Source organism: Salminus brasiliensis, chromosome 15, assembly GCF_030463535.1.
Source record: "Salminus brasiliensis chromosome 15, fSalBra1.hap2, whole genome shotgun sequence".
Lineage (NCBI taxonomy): Eukaryota > Metazoa > Chordata > Actinopteri > Characiformes > Bryconidae > Salminus > Salminus brasiliensis.
Window position 1 is genome coordinate 5430724 of NC_132892.1, and position 24611 is coordinate 5455334.

General features: G+C 38.4%; 1 protein-coding gene across 3 annotated transcripts in view; it reads right to left on the reverse strand.

Moving 5' to 3' along the window:
* LOC140535367 (uncharacterized) overlaps positions 1-22909 on the reverse strand; it is a 40629-nt gene extending 17720 nt beyond the window's left edge. The window contains exons 1-7 of one of the 3 annotated variants that reach the window (XM_072656679.1): positions 22850-22909; positions 12668-12726; positions 8481-8837; positions 6463-6798; positions 5950-6039; positions 1644-1809; positions 221-388 (exon numbers count right to left, since the gene is read on the reverse strand). In XM_072656679.1, coding sequence (XP_072512780.1) covers positions 221-388; positions 1644-1809; positions 5950-6039; positions 6463-6798; positions 8481-8837; positions 12668-12725 — 1175 coding nt within the window. In that variant the 5' untranslated portion in view covers position 12726; positions 22850-22909. Of the gene's footprint in view, positions 1-220; positions 389-1643; positions 1810-5949; positions 6040-6462; positions 6814-8480; positions 8838-12667; positions 12727-15103; positions 15172-22849 lie in introns of those variants that run through there. The other 2 variants (XM_072656677.1, XM_072656678.1) reach the window with 2 other exon arrangements.
* Positions 22910-24611: the final 1702 nt, after the last annotated feature.

A 24611-nucleotide genomic window follows, 5' to 3' on the forward strand; every position in this document is an offset into this window, starting at 1 on the left:
AGATCACTGTAGAATAGATGCAGACAGACATAAAGACAGTAGTGAGAGTTTGTAAAAAAGAAATGATGTGCATATAGGCAGTATTATCAGTCTCATGCTGTTCGATGTTGAAAAATCTTCAGAATGTAGTTGTTAAATCATGTCACCATGTATATTAAAATATATATTAAAACACAAACTAACTGGAGCAGCAGAACTTCAGGAAATTTAAAATTCTGACCTCAGTGTCTCCAGTTTACAATTCTTCAGGCCTGCAGAAAGCTCCTCCATTCCTGAGTCCTGCAGATTATTCTTACTGAGGTCCAGCTCTTTCAGGGTGCAGGTTTTTGACTGTAGAGCTGATCCCAGAATTCCACAGGTGTTTTTCCCAAGATTACACAAAGCAAGTCTGCAGAGAGAGGGAGCAGACACAGCAGATTCACACAAAGAAGACATCAGTGGTAAAATACCTCCACTGAGCAGGTGTTTTTGAAAGGTGTATCGTTCTCTACACAGCAGTAACAGTGTTTGTGGGTGTAAGTGTTTGTAACAGTGTTTACAGTAACAGTAACAAGTGTTTGTTACACTGGGTTGTGGATGTTGTGGTTGATTACAAGTGGATCAGACACAGCAGTGTTGCTGGAGAAACCTACTGAACTGAGCATCTAGCCTGTAGTAAGTTTACAGAATTAGTGCTCCCTTTAACTCATTTAAAAGTGGTGCCAGATGAGGTACAGCTTGTGCAGTGAAGTGTACTGGGGGTAGAATTTAGGATTTTCTAATTAAAGCACTGGGGAAAAGATTAACTATTATTATTGTTAAATGTGCGTGGAGTTTCACAAATATTTTATTGTGATAGTACTGACTTTTAAAATGTACTCTTGAAAACACAGCAGCCTAATTCAAATCTCCACATAAAACAACATAAATTTGAATGGCAGTGTTGGTGTTATGGTTTGGGGATGCCTCACTACATCCGAACCTGGATGCCTTGCTAATGAACTAATTCACACACCCACACACACACACACACATAGATACATGATACATGATACAAAGGCTTCAGCCTCCTTGTTTCTGTATAACGATGACTCTTTATTGAACTCTCCCTCTACAACTGTCCCTCTTCCACACTACACTTTCTTTCTGCCACACTCAAAGCTGCTAAACACTATTATACAAGCTGGGTTCGTCGTACTCTCCCTCTTTTAATATCGGGATACTCAACACACTGACTGGCAGTGATACTCACCGTAATCCCCACTTTCACTGACAGCTCACTGTGTTTTATAAACACTGCCTTTAAGCCAAAGTAAAACCACCAGCCTGTGGACACAGGGCATGCTGGATGCATTAATGAATGAATTGTAGTTCACTATGTTTCCTAAATGTCCTTACAGTCTACATTCTCCCGTCCTCCACCATCTTCTGTGCTATCAATATAATTTAAACTGAGGAATGCACTCATGAGCTAACAAAAAAACAGGGCATTACCTGTTGGACAAACCATCCCAACTTAAATACGCAGGTTAGCCTGGAAAGAAATCTGCAGAACTGCAGCAGCAATTCAGTCTGCAGTTTTCCCTTTCATCATCATTTTACCAGCAGGCAGCAGAAACTCCAAATAGAAGAACAAATCAGACCAAACTGTGATAAGAACTCACTGAGCTGTCCTGCAGTTTGTTACAGCTGGGATGAGTCTCTTGTAACCCTCCTCTGATGTGTTGAATTTCTTCAGGTCAAACTCTTTTCGTGGATTCTCTGTCTGGAGACGCATGTAGGTGATGACTGAACACTGCTTAGGAGAGAGCTCCTTTACTGAGTATTTATCTGCAATTACAGAGATAAAAAACTTTCAGAGACTGTCATCCAGCAACTAAAACTGCTTAATCACATGATTTTCTGAGCTGTCCTTAAAGTAAACAGTAGCAGTGAGTTACTGCTGTAAAATATTTTTTCATTTTGTAAGAGGCTTTAATGAGCATTAATTATTGTTTGTCACTACATCCTTTAAAGGGTTCTACAAGGGTTTAGTTAAGAATATCATTCTATATAGAACCCTGACAACTAAAACTACAAGTAGATGTATAGACATGGTTCGATAAGAGAAAAATATCAATACCCTCCACAAAAGCATAAAACTAGGTTTCCTTCATTGATTTGAACAGTGATGAACATTGCAGTTTGTTCACATAGAGCACATAGAGTTGTATTATTCCCCCTGTCTTAGTTGGTTCAGCCTTTGCTGTGTTAAGCAGTAAAATCTAAACATTAGCAAGTTCACTTCTAAACGGAACTGTGAGTGATAAAGAATAAAGCAAGAAAAGAGAAAGCATGTGTGCCGTTCTCTCTACAGGCAGCAGAAAGAGAGAGAGGAGGAGGGGGCGAGATAGACAAAAGAACCATCGTTACCATGTCAATATATAATTCAACTACAGTTCCCACAATACCAAGCAAACCCAAACATTACTTGCTAACGGCTTACAGCTTAAGGTTTCCTGGTGGAACTCACGCTTGTAAGCTATGGTTCCATCTATCACATAGATGCTTCGTCTATAGCTTACCATGTATTGTAGTGTAAAATAAGTGGCAGTGCTATCTATTCTCTTAACAAATAACCCACAGTAATTCTGTGATGTTATACGAACATCATTACCAGAGACTAAAAATGACTGTGTCACATGTGTCAAGGTTACATTGGTCACTTGTGTGACTTTCAGAAATCCACCCTGTGATCACTGTGTTCTCCTGTCTTCTGTCACACTTTTAAATTAAGCATTTAACAAGTAAATCTTTTTGCTTCTAGAAACACTGTAACAATGAATAGAAATAAACAAATATTAAATAACTAAGAATTCCTTTTTTTCAGCAACATTTTTGTTTGATTAGTAGATCAGTCCCAATGGATTGTTTATTTGTATTTATTCTAATGTTATTTCACATTCACTTCACATTTCCCCCTTATGCCTGTGCAGCACCCCGACCAGGTACATAACTGAACAAGGACTTGTGTATCACTTAACCCTAAGACTAGTGGCATGGGAGGTGCGGGTGGGTCCAACAAAGAAACAAACACAATTGGCTCATTTGCTAAGGTGATATCTCCCCAGAGAAATGTTCAGAAATGTAGCTAACCCCTCACAGGTCATTAAATCTCCCATACACCAGTACTTTAATGGTATTTATCTTTTTTATGGTACAGTCTTTATCACAGTACCCAAGTAGGCTCCCAGTTTCTAAATTAAAACAAAAAAACACACTGCAGGCTGCTCAGCTCGTCTTAAAGTTTAATATGTGAACCAGTTTTAATTTCCGTTTAGCTGGTACTCAAACTTTTAACTGAGGTTTTACTCAATTCAACTCAGATTGTAGCAGTAAGTGAACTTTGACTTAACTTTAACCCACCAGCATTCCATAAATTCATCCAGAGCAGAGAAATGATAATCCCCAAAGTTCAGAGTCTAAGAGGGAGCTACCCCCACACTCACAGTCCGAGATTACTGACAGTTCAACCTGCAGCACGAGCATCAAAACGACCAAAAGAGTCCAGTGAAGAAAAACAATGAAAAAGACACAAACACTTCTAAAAAAGTTCAAACCGGGATTGTGACAACAAGTCCACTTAAACCAGCACTTCTTCAGTGCCCAACAGTTTCTCCATCCTCTGACCAAATGACTGAGGCTGACTACACGTCAGAAAGTGCAGTTCAGTTCAGATGCAGTTAACACATGCATAACTGCATCCAATCATAGCCTTGAGTCACACTGAAACCCATCTAGTCTAGACGGCATGTCTAGCTCCTCTTCCTGCCTGCCTGTTCTAGCCTGTTTACCCCCAATTCACAGAAATCACCCGAACTGCACTTGATTCAGTGGAAAAGTTATTTTTTTAACTCCAAAGCTTTATATTGTGTGCAAAATACCACTCAATAAATGTTTACATACATTTTAACATAACTTAAATTCTTTTACTTATCTCCCAGTAACACATAACATTAACTTATTGCTACTTTTTTAAGAATTATTTCTATTTATGTGACAGAAACAAACGTAATATACAGCTTTATTTTATTAATCTCTTTTACCAACATTTTAAAAATATGAATGCTAGCAGGGTTACACTTGTAACATGGGGTAGAGGCAGGCTGCATGTGCAGAGGGACTTAGGGATTAGGGCTACAGCAATACTCATCGGCAGGGCAGGTGCACCACCAACGTACCAATTGGTACTGTCACAATGACTTCCTAAAAAAAACGCAAAACTGAGCTGCTTAAGAGGAGTCCTAATCAGTCCAATCATGAACTGCACCTTTGTGCTGAAGATGAGCCCCAGGTGAAGTGCACATGACCTGTCCCCACTGAGGCCAGCAGAGGGAGACATTACAATGCCTGAGATTTTTGTACAGTACTGTGTGTTATTTAATGTGATCAACCCTTTTTTGTCTGCATGAATACTTCTGTGAATATAAGCTGTGTTAATGTAAACCTCCTTTATTATCAAAGTCTGACTAAAGTCTGAATTAAGCTCAGCCCAATTAAAGAATGTAGAAATATATTTGTGACCACTGTGTTTTGGCTTATGGGCCTCCATTGGGGTTGAAGAGAATAGTGGCTAGATTGTTGTTTAAATACACAGTTGTTTAAAGACCAGGAAGTTAATTCTGAAAGATAGCCAGTAACATGACTACAACACCCATGTGTTAATACTACCTACCAATCAGAACAAACAAAGTTACAGAGTCAACCAGTGGGCAGTCTACACACCTTAAATGCACAGCTGGAAGTTTCTGATTAAATCTTCAAAATGAGAACAAACATGAAAATAAATAATAATAATAGTAAAAGGGGAGAAAAAAATCTAAAAGAATTCCTTTATTATGAACTCCTTGTTCAACCATACAGGGAATAAACTATTAAGGTGAAAAATCTAAAAGGCTTCCCTCCTTTTTCTTATTAGGTCAAGATTATTTCCTCTGTCTTAATAAACTTAATAACTTAATAAACTGGATTATTAAAATATTTAGTATTTGCATTGCAATTGCATTTATTAATATATCAATATATTGAATACACATTTACCATTTCCAAATGGAGTTTTGTAAGATTACTTATTGGTATTTCTTTTTTCGAAGACAAGCTCTAATCAACCTGTTGCTAATGTTGCTAGCTCTTTTAGAAGTGACAAGTGGTATGGACAAGCGCAAGGCCCAGTTCATGATCAACAGTGTCCTATAAAGCTCCCCAACTCTGGAAGAAACTTCCTATCGGTGTTCGGGACTCAGACATACTCTTTGTGTTTAAATCTAGATTAAAAATCTACCTTGCTGCTGATGTCCACAAGTCCATTTGTGGTCAGTTCCACTTGCCTACCCATTGGATCCTGTCCCGCTATATTACATTGCCCCATGGCCCCCAAAAAGCTAAAAATAAGGTACAAAATGATTTGGTTTTGTTTTACATTTCCAGTTTGTAAATAATATATTGGTTCTAATAAAATCCCCATATTTAGAAAAACAGCTCTTCATTATTTTACACATCAGGTTCAACAAAGATGAACAACAGCTTGGTTTTAGTAAAATCTGTTATCTGCCATTATACATAAATGATGTATTTTACGCTGGCCTTTCCACTGATGTAAATTCTCCCTAGATACACAGAATGTTGTCTAAACATTGTCCAATATTGAATGTTTCATAGCAGACAGTGATCAGCAGCAACTACTGTTAATAAAATCCATTATATTATGTTAATCCACAGCATATACATATATATTTACTGATCATTCATATACCGTTTTGTGGTAGCAGCAACACTGGAGTTTAGTTCTGAGGGTCAGTGTTTAACACAATCTGGCTAAGCATACAGTCTCCCCAAATTCATGACTTTATATTTACTATACATGTCCATTTCCAAACCTAATAATTAATAATAATTAAAGGTTGTTCCTGAAAATGATTAATAAAAATGTACCTTTCAAGATGTAACCGGCAAAGGCAGCTAAAATAACAACAAAAACAGAAATGCAGATGATGGCAATCTTCCAACCATGAAAACCTTTTCCTGAAAAACAAACCAAATAAACATGTTCAGCAAACCCAACAACAATGATTCTTTGCACGTCTTTGTGCATTCTAATCTATTAAGCTAATTTAATATGTAAGCATGTGACTGTGTGCTTGGAGAATTTAGAGAATCAATTTGTTTCAAAAGTTTAGTTTATAAGAATGATAAGTGTGTTTGAAACAGTCAACTCTCACTGTTAACTGTTTCATGTTGTGGCACTGTCTCACAGGCTGAATACATGTAATACTATAATAATTGTATATGTGGGAATATAAGAATATATACAATACAATCAAAATGTAGAATGAAGAATTGTGATACTCTCTGTAGTCACTGCTTAACTTAAGTACAATGAAGATAGATTAATGCTATTGTTGAAAATAAATGATCGATAAGTAATGTTACACAAAGTGTTCTTACCTTTAACTTCAACATAGATAGTTACGTCATCATACGTGGAGCCATACCGAATAAAACACTGGTAAGCTCCATCATCAGAAGGTTGGAGTGCTGAGAGTTTCAGTGAGGCATTTCCTTTCTGCAGTTCTTCTTTAAACAGAGTTGTTCTCCCACTGTATGACTTTATCTGATCACCATTTCTGTCTTTGTTAGCTGAATATAGGTGAACTAGTGTGTCTGTGTCATGAAGTCTCGACCACTCCACCATCATATCCTCAGCACTGATGTTGGGTTGAAGAGAACAGGGTAGAACCAGATCTTCACCAGCTTCAGCAACAAGGGGAGCAGCAGCACCAACTACTGTAAAAAGTACTGAAATAAGAAAAGAGTCAACTGAAATGATAAAAGTCCTTTATCCTGTTAATCCTCTTTATTCTCAGAGTACAGCCATAACCGACTTTGACTACCTTTCCACTTTACTGCTCACAGTATCGTAGGGTACCTAATCAGGGCCAGTAGTCATGTCATGACATTAAATTGCTTTACTCAGCACACTTAAAAGACCTTGCTAATTGCACATTTTCCACTCTTTTCTTCTATAACAATTTTTATGAATAAAAATGTATATAGTTGCAATCAACATTATTCAACCTCCATTGTGAATTAGGTTTATTAACTACATTTTCAAACATTCATCTGTTTGCAATAAACCAAGACTAATTCAAATAGCTCAACACAATTAATATAACACACAGTTTCTCCAAATTCAACAGAAAATAAAGGATCATTCAACACCCTAAACAGAATCCCTTATAAGAACACATACTTGCAAATCAAGGGCTTTATTAGTTACATTAGATGTGTTTAAAACAAAACACATAGAATACCTGGACTGGCTATGGGGACTGCCTGTGATAATTGACTGCATGTTAGAAACAAGGCAAGTTAAGAGAGTTGTCCAAAACATTCAGAGAAGAGATTTCTGCCTCCATAAACAAGAAAAATGATACAAAAAGAGCAAAGGTTCTGAATGTTCTTATATACATCATCAGCTGCCACCAGATTCTTGAGGAGGCAAGTAGTCAAAAATCCTTAAGTGACAGTGAAAGACCTTCAGCAAGATTTGGTGGCAGCAGGCACCAAGGTTTCCATTTGCACAGTATGGCGCATGCTAAGCGCTGAAGGACTCCATGCCTGTACACCTCTACTGAACTAAAAGCACAAGAACAGTCCAATCTGCTAAAAAAACAGATAAACAGAGGTTTGGGTATTCTGTTCTGTGGAGCAATGAAACAATTTTTGGGCCTATGGATCAGCAGTATGTCTGGAGGAGGAAGAATGAAGCCCCTGCCTACAGTGAAGCATGCCGGTAACTGAAGTATCAGGAAATCTTAGTAGAAAACATCATGCCTTCTGGGAGGAAGCAGAAGCTTGGGCCTCATTGAATCTTCAATCAGGAAGTCCAGGCTTGGTTTCAGAAGAGGTCCTGGAAAATTCTGGAGTGGCCGTCACAGTTGCTCGAATTGAATCCCATAGAAAGTCTCTGGGGAGATTTTAAGAATGTGTTTGCAGCAGAAAACTAGAAAGAGAAATGGGCTAAGACCCCTCAGGAACGCTGCAAGCTGGCTATGCATCATCTGCATCACTTGCAGCAGGTCATTACAGCGGAAGACTGCCCTACTGAGTACTAAAGACACTTGTCATGAAGGGGTTGAATAATTCTGAATATGCAGCTTTCATTAAAAGTAGCATTTTGTGTTGAATTTGGAGAAAGCACTTATATTCTGAAAGACAGGTCCAAAGTCTGAGCTTAAACGTTAGCTCTCCAGGAGCAGGTTTGAAGATCATGGCTCTAAACAAATCATTTAAACTTAATAAACTGCAATCACACTAAAATATACTTTCATTTGTTCATTTGTATTGTAATAATCTGTAATGCTGCTCTGGTTTAAACTGAAAAATGAATATATTTTAAATACAACAATAACGTAATAATAATAACAGTAATATGTGTTTATAGAACCTCTAATGGCTCTCACCTGTGACCTTAACATGAACAGTAACATCATCATATATGGAGCCATCCCGAATAAAACACTTGTACTCTCCTTGATCAGAAGGTTGCAGTGCTGAGAGTTTCAGTGAGGTGTTTCCTTTCTTTAGTTCTTTTTTAAACAGAGCTGTTCTCCTTCTGTACGACTTTATCTGCTTCTCATTTCTGTCTACATGACCTTCATAGAGATGGACTAGTGTGTCAGTTCCAGTTTGATCCGACCTGGACCACTCCACCACCATATCCTCAGCACTGATGTTGGGCTGGAGTGAACAGGGCAGAACCAGCTCCTCACCAGCTTCAGCAACAAGAGGAGAATCTGGACCAATTACTTTAAAGCGTTCTGCAACAACAACAAAAAAACATCATATATAATAACATAGTCTCGTAGTATAGTAATAATAGTAGTATTGTAGTAATAATATAAATAAACTTTTAATACAACACATGCAATACAAACTTTTTTTTCCTGTTCTCATAAACACATAAATGTGTGGTATGCCTGTCAAACAGGCTAGATGAAATCTTGTTTTGTTATATTTTAAGGTTTCAGGGGGAGCGGTAACATAAAACACGATCATTCACGGACACAGAAGCTTTAATGGAGACATTATCGCTACAGCAAAACAGCACCTCTATATTCCAACTTCAATTATACACGTGGACAAAATTGTTGGTACCCATTGGTTAATGAAAGAAAAACCCACAATGGTCACAGAAATAACTTGAATCTGACAAAAGTAATAATAAATAAACATGCTATTAAAATGAAAAAAAGGAAATACGACATTGATTTTGAACCATGCTTCAACAGAATTCTTTTAAAAAGTAAACTCATTAAACAGGATATGCCTGGGCAGAAATGATGGTACCCTTAACTTAATATTTTGTTGCATAACCTTTTGAGGCAATCACTGCAATCAAACAATTCCTGTAACTGTCAGTAAGACTTCTTCACCTCTCAGCAGGTATTTTGGCCCACTCCACATGAGCAAACTGCTCCAGTTGTCTCAGGTTTGAAGGGTGCCTTTTCCAGACGACATGTTTCAGCTCCTTCTAAAGATGCTCAATAGGATTAAGGTCAGGGCTCATAGAAGGCCACTTCAGAATAGTCTAATGTTTTCCTCTTAGCCATTCTTGGGTATTTGTACCTGTGAGTTTTGTTGTCTGTCCTGTTGCAAGACCCATGACCTGTAACTGAGACCAAGCTTTCTGATACTGGGCAGCACATTTCTCTCTAGAATCTCTTGATAGTCTTGAGATTTCATTGTAACCTGCACAGATTCAAGACACCCTGTGCCAGATGCAGCAAAGCAGCCCCAGAACAAAACAGAGCCTCCTCCATGTTTCACAGTAGGGACAGTGTTTTTTTCTTAATATGCTTAATTTTTCTGTCTGTGAACATAGTGCTGATGTGCCTTGGCAAAAAGGAAAAAAGCAAAAATGTCCATAGGACATTCTCCCAGAAGTTTTGGGGCTTGTCAACATGTACTTTTTTCCAACTTTAATCTCTTTAGAAGTTTAGCCACGTCCATTTCTATATAATATGTGCAACTGTAGTCACAGGAACATCAAGCTGCTTGGAGATGGTCTTATAACCTTTACCTTTAACATGCTTGTATATAATTTTCTTTCTAATCTCCTAAACAAATCTTTTCTTCGCCTCCTCTGGGGAGTGTGGTACACACCATGTCATCAAACAGCACAGTGACTACCTGTAGCCCTATATATAGGCCCACTGACTGATTACAAGATTGTAGACACCTGTGATGCTAATTAGTGGACACACCTTGATTTAATATGTTCCTTTGGTCACATTATTTTTAGGTACCATCATTTTTGTTCAGGCCTGTTTCATGAGTTAATTGTTTTAAATAATTCTGTTGAAGCATGGTTCAAAATCAATGTCAGATTTTCATTTGATCATTTTCATAGAATATTTATTTATTATTACTTTTGTCAGATTCAAGTTATTTCTGTGACCATTGTGGGTTTGTCTTTCATTAATCGAGGGGTACCAACAATTTTGTACACGTGTGTACTTTATAACACATAAACGGATGGATTAAGCCAGGTAGGAGATGCTTCACAGGAGCAGTAGGTGTGTGTGTGTGTGTCAGAGAGAGAGAGAGAGAGAGAGAGAACAAGAAGAGGAGTATATTTTGTGATAGTGAGAACTAGTTAAAAAGTCACTAGGCTCTGTCAAAATAGTTAATTACAGGTAGGGAAGGTGGGGCCAAACTTGGTAAATTATTAATTTATGCTTAAAACAAATGAACACATTGAGGTTTCTAGATTTATTGCATGAGTTAACTATATATATATATATATATATATATATATATATATATATATATATATATGTGTGTGTATATATACACACACAGTCCTGTGAAAAAGTACACCCTTTTTTTTATTCTATGGTTTTACATATCAGCTCCTCGGCTACAGGCAAGGTGATGCCCACGGCCCTGGTCCACGTCCAGGTGACACCCGCGGCCCCGGTTCACGTCCAGGTGGCGCTCACAGCCCCGGATGATGTCAAAGCCGCGCTTGCGGCCCCGGATCACGTCAAGGTGGCGCTCGCGGCCCCGGATCATGTCAAGGCCAGTGCTCCCTCACAGGTCACGGAGGCGCCCAGCGCGCCCTCACAGGTCACGTTGAAGGGGCCTCCGCGTTGGTTCCTGTGTCGTCGTCCTCCACATCGGCTCCGGCATCTGCTAAGACGCCCTCTGCGGCAGAGCACGCTACTACCCAGGGGGGGGCCTGCATTGGACTCAAGCCACAGAGACCTAGGCCTTGCACTAGTTAAGTGGTTGTGGTCTTTGTTTGATTTCTGGTTTTCACAGTCAGGTTCATGTTTGCACCCCAGTCTTGTTTCATATTTCATGTTTTTCAGCGAAGCCTGTGGGGCCCGGTTCCCGGGACGTGGTCACCCCGGAGGAAATGCCGCCTTTGGAGGCAAGGGGACCCCCCATTCACGCGGTCAGCCAGGGGCTGGGTTCCCGGAGGCGTGGGGGCCGGAGGCAGCGCTTCAGGGTCCTGGAGGGGTATGGTCCCGGAGTGCACTCCAGGGTGCTGGCCGATCAGGTCATTGGCCCCGAACAGAGGCAGGGTCTTCACAGGCGTAGGCCAGTACCCGGTGTTCTAAAACTTTTGACTCTTGCCCATTCAACTTTATGTTATTCAATGGTATTGCAGAATCAGAAACATAATCATTAAAAAGAGTGTTATTGAAGTTCATATATATAAGCAGGGATCATAATGTACCAGTTAGTAGAACATAAGAGATTAGATGTTTCATTACCTTGGAATTAACTTGATTTTGCTTCAAGGGATGTCTGCACATGCCCATGTCACAGACACATCACCACTATGTCACTTGTCACTTTGGATATGCAATGATGTTATAAATTCATATGTTGGAAACATAAGTGAGTTCGTGCTGGAGGAAGGTTGGTGTGTGCAGACTTGGAAGATAAGCTTATTTTGACTAGTTGGACTAGTGCGAGCAAAGCTGAGAAGACACTGTGAAAGGCTTTTTAATTCATCTTTAATTCCTTTATATTCTTTTACCACTTTTACCTTTTTGAATTTTGTTTAGCATTAGCATAGTCTTAACATACATATATGCAGTATAGGCTGCATGTACAGAGGGACTTTATCAGGGCAATATTCAGACAGACAGTCAGGACAGGTAGGCAGGTATGACACAAGCAAACCCATAATCCAGGCCCGACTACAAAGCAAAAGGGGTTTAATAAGAAAAATAAACTACAAAGTAATAACATCACTACATCAGAGAAAGTAAAGGAAAGATAACAGTGACTTCACCAAGAGCACCCAAAACTAAGGTGCTTAAAAGGAGTCCTAATCAATCATAAACAGCACCTTTGTGCTGGAGATGAGCCTCAGGTGAAGGGCAGAGCACATTGGCACATATGACCTGTGCATGAGCTCCCCACTGAGGCCAGCAGTAGGAGACTTAAATTGTTTTTTTAAAAACAATATAAACAATGTTTTTTCAGCTTACAAAATCAGCTGAAGGTCAGTCTCTGTTACTATATTATTCATTTATAGGCACACAACCACAGATAAAACATTTATGAAATAAATTATAAACAATTATAAACACTCTCTCAGACACTGCTTTTTACAGGATACTGCACATACCTGGTGTGGTCTCTATAAAACCAGAGAACATCAGCAGCGTCACCCAGAGAAACTTCATCCTGAAAAACAGTTCAAATTTTCAAATGTTTTCTATCTTTTATTTCCTGAGTCTTCAGCAAGTGCTTTTCACTCATTCCTCTGAACCATCAGTGGTTCCTGACTTTCCCCCACACTGTTATAACTTAGGAACAACTCCGCCAGTTTGCACTGCTTTGCATGTAATTTCTATTTAGTAATCCTTAGAGCATAATAAAGGTCATGGGACATAAAAGGTTAATCAATATATCATTAAAAAAAGTGGATTTCACTTTTTACACATAGGACTTATAGAAGCCATTAACACTAAACGAGAGAGAGAAAATTTTTTAACATGCCTTCTGAAAGTACAGTATTTAATTACGTGTGAAAATTTGGTAACCCCAATGATTCCTACAGGATATAGTAAGAGAGAGAGATGCGAGTGGTCCAGTGGGCAGTGTGTTAAATATCACATCACTCGTAGTGAAGTTACTTCCACATCCTGATTCATCTAAGAGATCATTGCAGATTGAATTTAACTATTGATAAATATTTTAAAATAAGAATGCAGGTTTTCTCAAGTGACTGGAGTTAATGAAGGGTGATCCAGGGTAAAAATAGAAAGACATTCAGTTCAATCAAAAGTAAGTGCTATTGATGTTCTAAGGCTATGGTTAGACTGCCGTAACACTTAACATAGCGTCTTTTAATGAATTAAGTCCCACCCTTCAACAAAAAGAAAATCAGCTTGCAGGTGTGTATCACCTCCTACACTGTGAGTGGAGGAGGGTCTATGTGGAGTGGAGAAAATCCCCTTGGGTGTAGCCAGAACAAGCTGAAAATCATATTTTCTGGGCATTATTGGGCTAAAAAAAATAAACTATTTAGAAATTATCAGCGATTTCAAATATGTTTTGAAACTGTAGCATAACATTAAGATCATAAAATGTCTCATGATGCTTGTGAGTTAACCTAGACACCCTGCTTCCCCTCTAACACAACACTTTCACTCCCTTGAGAGGCAACAGGTCCAAGCTAAAGTCAATAAAACTGTCATAAAAAAGGAGAGACTACTTTTTAACACTGGATGATTAAGCAAGATGAGAGAGGACACAAGATGAACATATGCAGCATAGGAGCAGCAACTCTATGTGTTTGTATATGTGTGTGTGTGAGAGAGAGAGAGATAGAACTGTGAGGACATAGATCTCTTGAGGATGCAAAAGAATTATATAGCTGGGTCATTCCACCGAATGGGTGCCATTTGCTTGTTGTAACTCTTCAAAAGTAAACTTAATCTTTTTTTAACTCTAAATCTAATAACACATATTTAAATTAAAACATGTATTGGTCAATCTCAGGCAGCATAATTATATAAGGTTTCTAAGCCGAAGATGGTTACATTTTTCTCAGTCTTGTTACAGAAACTGATGTGACATTTAAAAAGAATGTTGAAAAGCATGTCAACTAATTAATAATTAGATTTTCCCTCAAGAAAGTGTTTATTTTAAAGAAATTGCTGATTACATGTTCAAATAATTGATATTTATGATTAAAAAACACTTTATATGCCTGTATGTTGTATTTTTCTAAAAGATACAATGCCATTTTTTCAAGAAGATTCAAACCTGAAATGTATAAATTTTTTTCATCATGTAATTTATTAAACAAATGGATACATGATAGACCAAACATAACTGGAAAAAAGTAATTTATGTTTTTTTTTTTTTTTTAATAATCAGGTAACAAGAATGAACATTAGGGTTTGGGTTTGTTTCTTCAACAGAACCTGTAATTCTTGATTTTTTGTCTTCTTCTTTGCCCTTGATTATGTTGCCTAAAACGCACATGTGCATCACATTAAATAACACATTAAAGCAGTCAAAATGTACTGTTACATCCTCCCTGTGACTTGCAAAATTTCATACTGCAATGCAATAACGTCTATTTCTATTAGCTACTTTCTAAATACATTCTAACATTTGGTTGTTGCACAGCTAAGGTTGCAAAATATAAAGTTGGGAAATTTCCATGAGAAGTAACTGGAATAATCTAGAAATTTGAAGTTACAGATTATCCTTTAACAGGGACTTTATATGCAGTTTCTACATTTCTCCCCTGCACTGATCATTCCTCCATCACATGCACAGATCATTTCTATAATCAGCCACAATACTGCATCAGGATCCCACACACTGCACCAGTCAAGTTTGGATCAGAATACCGGGATCAATATTTTTGATCTATGGCAATACACCTGGAAGTGCTTGGTTGCGGATCTACAGCTTGTGTAACTTTAACTGTAAAACTTCTAAATAAAATAAACATATAATCTAAGAATTAATTTAGGTAACAGGACAAAACGTTGAGATTGACCTCCTCAGTCATAGTTACAGACCGAAAAAGAAAGGAACTTACTTTTGGCCTTCCCATGGCCTTCAGAAGATCCAACTGATGCAACTTCCAGTTGAACATTTGATCTGTGGAATGTTCCAATTTTTTTAGATGGGGTAATGTGTTACGTTAATAGGACTGAGTGAAAACCTAGGGAAATAACTAAAATGTGTATTTTCACCTAAATATTATGGATTTTTTATGAACATTTATTAAAGCGTAGATGGAATTTGAAGTCACACAACAAAGCAAAAAAAAAACAACAAAACAAACAAAAAAAAACACATCTCTGAAGGATTTTAATAATTAGATTTTCTTGGTAAAGTGTATAGTTAAACAGCAGGGACAGGTAACAAATGCTATTTGTTCTATGTAGTTTTTTATTAATGTTTTTAATTATATATATATTAAATTTACAATTATGTGAATGTGCAAAACACTGTGCTTAATAATAATACGTATTTTACAATCAACTTTTGTGCACATTGTCATGTTGCAGCGCGCTTCTGAGACTTACTGGACCGGCAGCACGTGCGTGACACACATTTATACATGTAATTTCTTGGGGACGGAAATGGCACTGATTCGGCATAATAACTGTGAACCTGTGAATCAGAACGAACCTTTATAGTCTGGAGAATTCAGGTTTGGTATCAGTAAACTGCATACACCTTTAACATAATCTGGTGAATTCATGTTTGGTATCAGTAAACTGTATGTACACAGACTTGCTGTTTTTGTCAAGTTGGTTTATGAAGGGACTGGGCTAGCAGCACCAGACCAGATTCTTCAACTCTTCAACTTTAGACTCTTTCTGTGTAAAAGTCAAGCCACATGTATCTGCTATGGAGTCTTGTGGTGCATTTCTAAATTAAATATAGTACAGTACTAGAAAGATGTATGTGATGTTGTTTTATGCACCTGATATGTCCTCAGTGCTGTAGACTTTTTAAAGAGGGCATTATTTGAATATCATTAAGACTAACGCCTTAAAACTGTAAAGCAAATTTGGATAAAATGCAGATTCCTAGCTAGAAGTGGTCATTTACTGTCCAGAAGGGCAGAGCGATATGACAGCAATGGGCCTGCATGGGGGAGTTATCAGTAAGAACCCCCTACCTGCAACCTCATAACAAAAATCAGCGTCTGGAGTATGCAAACAGTGCAGTTTGGGAAACAAGTGCTGTGAAAAGATACTCAATGATGATGAGCTCATTCATCACCTAGTGTGACTATGTAGAGCTAATTTACATGCAGTCTACTGCTCTGATCTATACATGCAGAGAAATAAATCATGAAGCAGATTAATAGTATGACTTCTACACACCTGTGTGTGTGTGTGTGTGGGTGGGGGGGGCATATCTGGGGGAGTGTTGAGTTCATGTTTAGAACTGAGAGTGTGTCTGAACTTTATCTACATTTCATTAGAAAAACAAAAACTGCCTACAGATTCCACTAAACACCAAACCACATTCCACACACAGGAGTGACTACAACCAATACAGAGAGAAAGAGAGAGAGAGAGAGAGAGAGAGAGAGAGGGACAGACAGACAGACGGTCTCCTACATTTCATAAAAATATAATAACTGGTTCTGGTTCGTTTCCAGTACTATTATCACTTTGTGTGTGTTTGCTGATGGAAGGAGTGTGTCCATTTAATTTAGCTCCAGTTCTGCTTCTGACTGGTTTCACTCTTCAGGGTTTCAGAAAAGAACATTATTAAAGAGCTCTGTGGTCAGTCAATGTGGTTAGTAGTGTGGTCAGCAGTTCAGTGAGGTCAGTAATTTCAGTAGTCAGTAGTTTGATCTGCAGTGCTGTGTGGTCAGCAGTTTGATCTGCAGTGCTGTGTGGTCAGTAGTTTGTTCTGTAGTGATGTGTGGTCAGTAGTTTGATCAGCATTGCTGTGTGGTCAGTAGGTTAATCTACAGAGCTGTGTGGTCAGTAGTTTGATCTGCAGTGCTGTGTGGTCAGTAGTTTGATCTGAAGTGCTGTGTGGTCAGTAAAAAAGAGAAAAGTGCTGAACAGAGGAAAGTGAAAGAAGCTCCCCCATCGTGTTGAACAGGTTAGGATGATGGCACACTGCCAACAACAACAACAACACACACAAGCTCCAGCCTGCTGTCGGGTCTCTGATCTGATTCTGGAGAAATAAGAATCTGACGCTCTCACTCCACCTCCCCAACTTCCTCTGAACCCAGAGAGAGAGAGAGAGTTCCTCAGAAATGGGACTAGAACAGACTAGCACTTGTGTGATGTGTTCACATCATGCTCTCATTCTTTGGTTCCACTTCAGGTTCTAGGTTTTCATTCTCATCACAGCATTAATAACTGCTTAGAGTTAGAAGATTATAGGATATAGACATCAACAGCTAAAACTAGCAGCTGCTAGGTGGTCCTATCAGACTGCATCAGGGTCTACTGGATGTCCTGAATTCTTCTTGACTGACTGTTGTTTAACTTCCTGATTGACCTGACTGAACAACTAATGAGCTAAGCGTCTGATTGGCTGTCTACATCATCAAAATACCAGCAGAATCACAAACCCTGTTTTCACAGCTCTTTCATTAGGCTGCTGTTCCACCAGGTTTGGGCGGTATCCACTTATTTAATACTGGAAAACCATTTCCAAATATTAAAGAGGAAAACTGTAGCCGGACAATATCAAATAAAAAGCTCTGTTAGATCTTCACACCGTCGCCATGCACAGCTTTAAACATATAATTTAATAAATGTTAAACCATCAACCTGAATACTGCTGCTGAACTTAGGAGAGAAGAGCCGGTTAGCTTTAGCTTAGCTAGCATGATAACATTACATTTACCGCTGAACACGTTCAGTTCTGGCTCACTGGAACTCCACTAATGAAGTTAAAGAGTATCCACTAGTAATACTAGTGTAGTACAGTACTACCAGAAAGCAGCACATCTGCAGCTCGTTCATTATCTGAGCTACATCATGTGTTAACAGGTCATGTTATAACCAGTGGAAATGACGGCTATTTCCCTTCATATTGTTATTCTATACCTTACAGTGAAGATATTATAATCAGATGTAGCTCATTCCCTCACTCCCTTATTTATTTACATTAACTGCTTCTGCAGAGACAGCAATACAGTCACGATCACCTAAAGCCATGGTTACTTTATTAATTAAACCCAGTCCAGAAGTAAACAGGTTGTGTAAAGTGGTCAAATCGGTCAACTACTGACTCTTAATCAGGGTCTTACTGTTTAAACACAGATTCTCCTCTCACACTGCAGAGTTTCCTCATAAAGCAGATCATACTCAACTGTCCTGTCCATCAGAAGCAGAACTCACACTCTATCAACACTGTATGACTGATGAAAAATGAAGTGCATACACTAAATATTCCATTTCCAGCGTACATTTAAAACCAGGTGTTATTTCCTACCTCTACATTTCAGAACACTCTGTGTGAGATTGAAGAAGCAATCCCTTCCTCTCTTGGAGGTCAGTGTCTCTTCAGCTGTTCAGAGCTTTACTGAGTGTGTGATCTAATGACAGTAGATGTACTTCACTGAACAGCGTCACTAAAACAGGTTTGATCTAAATCTCAGTAATGCAGTGGGTAAGACAACCACCCACACACCATCTCACCTACAGTCACACTAACACACACAGACTACAGCGTTCTCTTCAGGACAAGCTAAAGTCTGAACAAGTCTCTACATGGAAAACTCTCCAGAGATCCAGTAGAATCAGAACATGTGGAGAACCTCCATTACAGACCTTTCAGGTGCTGTTTGAAAGCTCTTTAGTTCAGCAGGGTAAAATCAGCTGGAAGGGCTTTGTGGTGAAAGTGGATCTAAGCTGCAGTGGACCAGGCTAGAGGTCAGCATGGGCATGGAAAGCCTGAACCCATTCGGTACCCACGATCAGCTCTAGATAGAAACCCTGTGGTTTTGTTTTGGTGGAATCAAGAGAACCAAAGTGATTTTTCATGTCAGATGGTTCAATGTATTTTATTTTTTATTGATATTAGCATGGTTCTTGATGGATATTATTTGGTAATATAGACTATTATTGTTATTAATTAGTGTTGATAAATGGATGCAATATTAGAAACTTTCATCATCATCTGTCATTAAACAATTCTGAATAAATGATAAATAAAGATAATTATTCACAAAAACATGGATGTTTAAAAAGTTAATGTTTATCTACTAATGTTTATTAACATAACTGTGTTTAGAGATATTTAACACACTAAGCCCTACAACGTAGCCCTACTCAAAGCCCCCTTCAGCTATTACATCCAACCCTTGACAGATGTCCAAGTGTCCCCTGTGTTCTCTTTTCTGAAAACCAAAATATGTTCCCCCTTACTGACCACAGCTAAAGACTTTAACTGTAAGAAGAAGCTACAATCCTTCAAATGAATCTAATCTGAACATGAAAATCACTCATTAGAAATCAAACCTGAGCCTGACCAGAGTCCAAAGATCAACCACTTTTAGTACTGTGGAGTCAGGTCTCAGCAAGTAATCTGTGTGTGTATGTGAGTGTGAGTGTGAGTGTGAGTGAGTGAGTGAGAGAGAGAGAGAGAAAGAGAGAGACAGAGTGAGAGAGGGAGAGTAGTAACTGTGTACACAGTGTTTCTTCTAATTTGTTGGCAGCAGAGGGCGATGTTGATCATGTGATCAGGAGACTGAAAGTGAAAGTACCTTTAAACTTCCACAAGAAGAGATCAGATATCAGAGCTCTGGATTTCACAAGGTCACTTCATTACTGAACTAAAACTGCTGTGAGAAACTACAGCCCTGAAACTGAGATCATGTGATCATGTAGCTCATGATCATTTTCTCTGTCTTTTTTTCAAACTATTGATCAAAACACATGGTGTTAAACTGTAGATCTCCAGTCTAAATTTTACTGGAGCACTGGTAACACCCAACCAGCAACACCCAACCGACCACATTGGGTACAAAGCAACAACCAAGCAAACACCTGGCAACAGCCTAGCAAACAATAAGCAGCTCCATAGCAACCGCCTAGTACCACTGTAGCATGCACCTGAGATACCATAGCAAACACTTAGCAACACCACAGCAACCACCTAGCAACCACTTAGCAACACCCCAACAACCACCTAGCAACCACTTAGCAAGACCATAGTAATGACCTCGGATATAAAGCAAACACCTAGCAACATCATAGTGACGTCCTAGCAACACACCTTAAATTATAATTTATTTGTATAGCACTTTTTTGTCACTAAGCAGCTTTACAGTAAAATGTCAAGAGATCAACAACTTAAAGAAAGCCTAGAAATTTAAAAAAGTTTTGGCCAGTTTGACATTTATGAGCGTGAATCACCAGTGTCCATGAGAGTGGCAAGAGGGAGACAGGAATCGTGAGGAAAGAGGTTAAAACTGATTAACTATCCATCAAGAAATTAAATTAGCAGATGGAAAAAAAAGATTTCTCTAGTGTTCAATGTTGCAAATGGGAGTAATATTTGTGTCCAAGCTATTGAGGCCAGAATATCTTCACTACATCCCTACAGCTTTGTATGTTATTGGTGTGGATTTTAATACTGATGTTTATTAATATTTGCTATATTAATGTCATATAAATGTATGGATTACATATATTTTCATTTTATTATAAATATAGGTATATGTTGGTTTGGTACACATGTAATACTTATTCACAGTCTGCAGAGAGCTTGACTGAGAGGCTTTTTCTGTGAAGCCATTGAGGCCAAAATATCTTTCTTCTTTGCTCTTTATGTTTTTTATGTAGACAATTACACAGACTGAAGCTGATTCCAGTGTCCTGAGTGTATTACACACACACACAATGCAGAAAACGTTACAAACGTAACTTAAAGCTACTTAAATCTGTTCAAGCTACTGAGGGACAACTGGGGAGAATGTGTGCTCTCAGTAAACAGTAAAAGCAAACCTTGTTTGAGTGCCATGATTCATTTGTTTCCACAGTCTATTTATGCTCACCTTAGTACAGCTCAGTCTGTAGATCTTTTTGGGTGAATATTTTCTTTGGATAGTTTCTTCTTGTACAAATGCTGCCACTCTCTCACACATCTACCACTCATCACCTGTGTCTTACCTTAATGCCTTTCCTTTAATAATGCCCACCTACAGTAGTGTTACCATACTTCTATCTCCTATGATCAAGACAAGATATGAACAAGATTGCATGAGATTAAGTTAGTCTGTATGAGTTTGTAATTTGAGCCTGTGCCCTTTTGTAGTGTGTAGATACTATTTCTCATTAAACTGTGATTACTGTGATTAAATTCAGAATATATACGTCCCTCAACAATTTCTGCCCCCCTCTCGCCCCTTCTAATTTTCTAGATCTTCCTTGGTCACAGGTAAAGGCGAGTAATGACTTTGTGATATGTTGGTAGTGAGATTTAGTATTGTGACAGATAGGCTAATGATGTACAATGATTTATCAATGTGTGTTTGAAATGAGAGCTTTAAATAGGTTAATGTTGGCTCACTGTTCATATGGCATGTATCAGTATGTCATTTCATCAGGTGACAGAAGCAATCCTGCAGGCAGTGGTTTGTTTGTCGCTACATTTGACTTTACAATCAATACATTACAAAATGTATTAATTAACATACCTGCATTCAGTATAGACTAAAAACCTCAAAGCCAGTCCTTGAATAGAGTGGTGTTCTCATCCTGAAGGTTTAATTGTTTAGATGTTCTATCATGAAGTACAGAAATCTAACTATCACAATTTTGTAATTATTGTCTCAGGAACATACTAACAAAAAAAAAAAAACTCCCTTAAGGGTGTGTCGGCTACCATATACAGTGCTCAGCATAAATGAGTACATCCCAACAGATTTGTCAGAAAACCTTTAGTTTCCTTTCAGAATCAACCTTTTCTATGAGATACACAACTACATAATACTCCTACAAATGTGGGTTACTGGCTGCAAACAAGATGTGTTCATTTGCACACACCAAACATTTTACAATGTTGCAAAAATAAGTACACCCCAATGAAAGTCTTAGGAGCACAGCTAAAGTTTTGACTAATTAACAAGAATTCAGTCACAGGTGAGTCTTAATTATTCATTAAGCAGGTGTCCAGCATTTGACTATTAAAGAGCATCTATTAAAGGTCTCCAAAGGCACCACATGGAAGAGAAATGTCACTAGACCTGTAAGAAAATAATTTCTTTACGCAAGAAAGGTGAAGTCTTTCATAAAAGCAAAACGCCTCAGCTTCCATGGGGCCCCCTGTGGACCACTTTAATGTCCCCACCAATGTCAAAATCAAACCTACACCCTTACCTGACAGCCTTCTGTCATATTGTAAAAATGAAAGTATAAATGCAAAGCAAACCAGGACTAAAATATAATCATTTTCTTGCTTGGTCTGGACCAGGGGAACCAAACTACACTCTAAACACACCCGAAGGTTTCACTGCTAGTCCGTTCAAACAGTTTTAGTGCAGAAAAGATGAATATCAGAGGAAAACTTAAAAAAAGAAATTAAAACCGTGGTAAGAAATTAAAACTGGTTGTTATTCCTGCTTCTGCTAATGACAAATATGAGTATAATATTATAATATAAATGTAAGAGATATTGTCTCTAGAGTGTCACACCCATATTTAAAACTCTGTTCGTCTCATGTCTGGTTTCACTATCATTCATCTTGTATTTCCAGAAAATACTCAAAACATACGATCACACCAAGTATCTCACATCTGCAAGCACACAGTAATATTCTACATGATCAGTTTAAACAGTTAATTACCTTACTGCGTGAAATCCGGAGGTCTCTTCTCTTCTCTAATGGTTTAAAGACACTTTCACTTTTGATTCAGTTTCCTGATCACATGATTGATCAATGCCGCCCTCTACTGGCAGCAAATATGAAAACACTGTACTGTTTAGACACAGTTTCTCCTTCTCTCTCTCTTTCTCTCAAAATATCTGCGTGTATTGAGGCATTAGAGGAGGACTTATTGTGCATCAGATGAGCTTCAGTCTCTAACTGAACACCAGAAGGGTGGACCTACAAGGGATGGGGTTTCTAATGGCCCTTAAATGCACACAGTGTCTAAAAGCCAGAAACACTACTGTACATAATACAATCATATGAATACCACGCTCACACACTACCATGTTGTTGCCATATCAGTGTCAGTGCTGAGAACTCATATGTATATATGCTTGGTGGTTTCTTTCTCTCCTATGGTGGTTGGAGAGGGGCTGGTACACTGCAGAAACAGATGGGCTACAGTAACTGCACATGTACAAAGTGCACCTATAGGGTGTCTGATAAACTGGCGTATTAGGCTGTTAACTGTTCACACCTTTATTCTATAATTTAGCTCTATTTTATCTATAATTGGAGCTAAATTTTCACTGGAACTTCTGTTCTTGAATGTTGTCCAGCATGTACGACAGGTCTTCTTGTTAAGATCCTTGTCCTAAATTTTGTCTCACAGGACAATTGTATTTCTTATGTTTATTGCATAATCAAATGTCCACATGTTTAAAATGTTCATCAATCTGGGGGCATTCATTCAAACAGCAAGCTTGTCTCCTGTTTTTGATGGAGGCATTGTGGGGACAACAAGAAAGCCATTTGTTCAGTTACTCAACATTAATGACAACCACTGTATTACAGTGAGCAGCATTTTCTGTGGAGCAAATAAGGTCTGCATTTACAATATCTTAAATGTAACAATTAATAAGACCACCCAACAAATGCTGTTGTGGATGCTTAGACCAGAGGCACCCTGATTTAACCTGCAGTGCAGAAGCAGCACTCAGGCAGTAACTGAGTTCTTGCACTGGCATTTGCAGCAGCCTTGTGTGAAGGAGTGAGACCAGACAAGAATTTCATGAGTTGAGTTTCATGTTGAGTATAAAAAAATCTAAATATATGGGTGTATGTGTGTGTGTGTGTGTATTTTTTAATGTGTGTGTACATCAGAGTTATAGGGCTTCAAAATCTGGTCTACCCAATACCAAATTGACACTACACATACATTGTATCACAAAAGTGAGTACACCCCCCACATTTCTGCAGATATTTAAGTATTTCTTTTCATGGGACAACACTGACAAAATGACACTTTGACACAAAGAAAAGTAGTCCGTGTGCAGCTTGTATACCAGTGTAAATTTATTCTTCCCTCAAAATAACTTCTTCTGAATTCTGTACACATGAAAGTCCGCAAACAGTTTGCTGAAGACATGCCAACAAAGGACATGGATTACTGGAACCATGTCCTATGGTCTGATGAGACTAAGATTAATTTGTTTAATTCAGATGGTCTCAAGCATGTGTGGCGGCAATTAGGTGAGGAGTACAAAGATAAGTGTGTCATGCCTACAGTCAAGCATGGTGGTGGGAATGCCATGGTCTGGGGCTGCATAACTGCAGCAGGTGTTGGGGCGTTACATTTCTTTGAGGGACACATGAACTCCAATATGTACTGTAAAATACTGAAGCAGAGCATGATCCCCTCCTTCTGGAAACTGGGTCGCAGGGCAGTTTTCCAGCA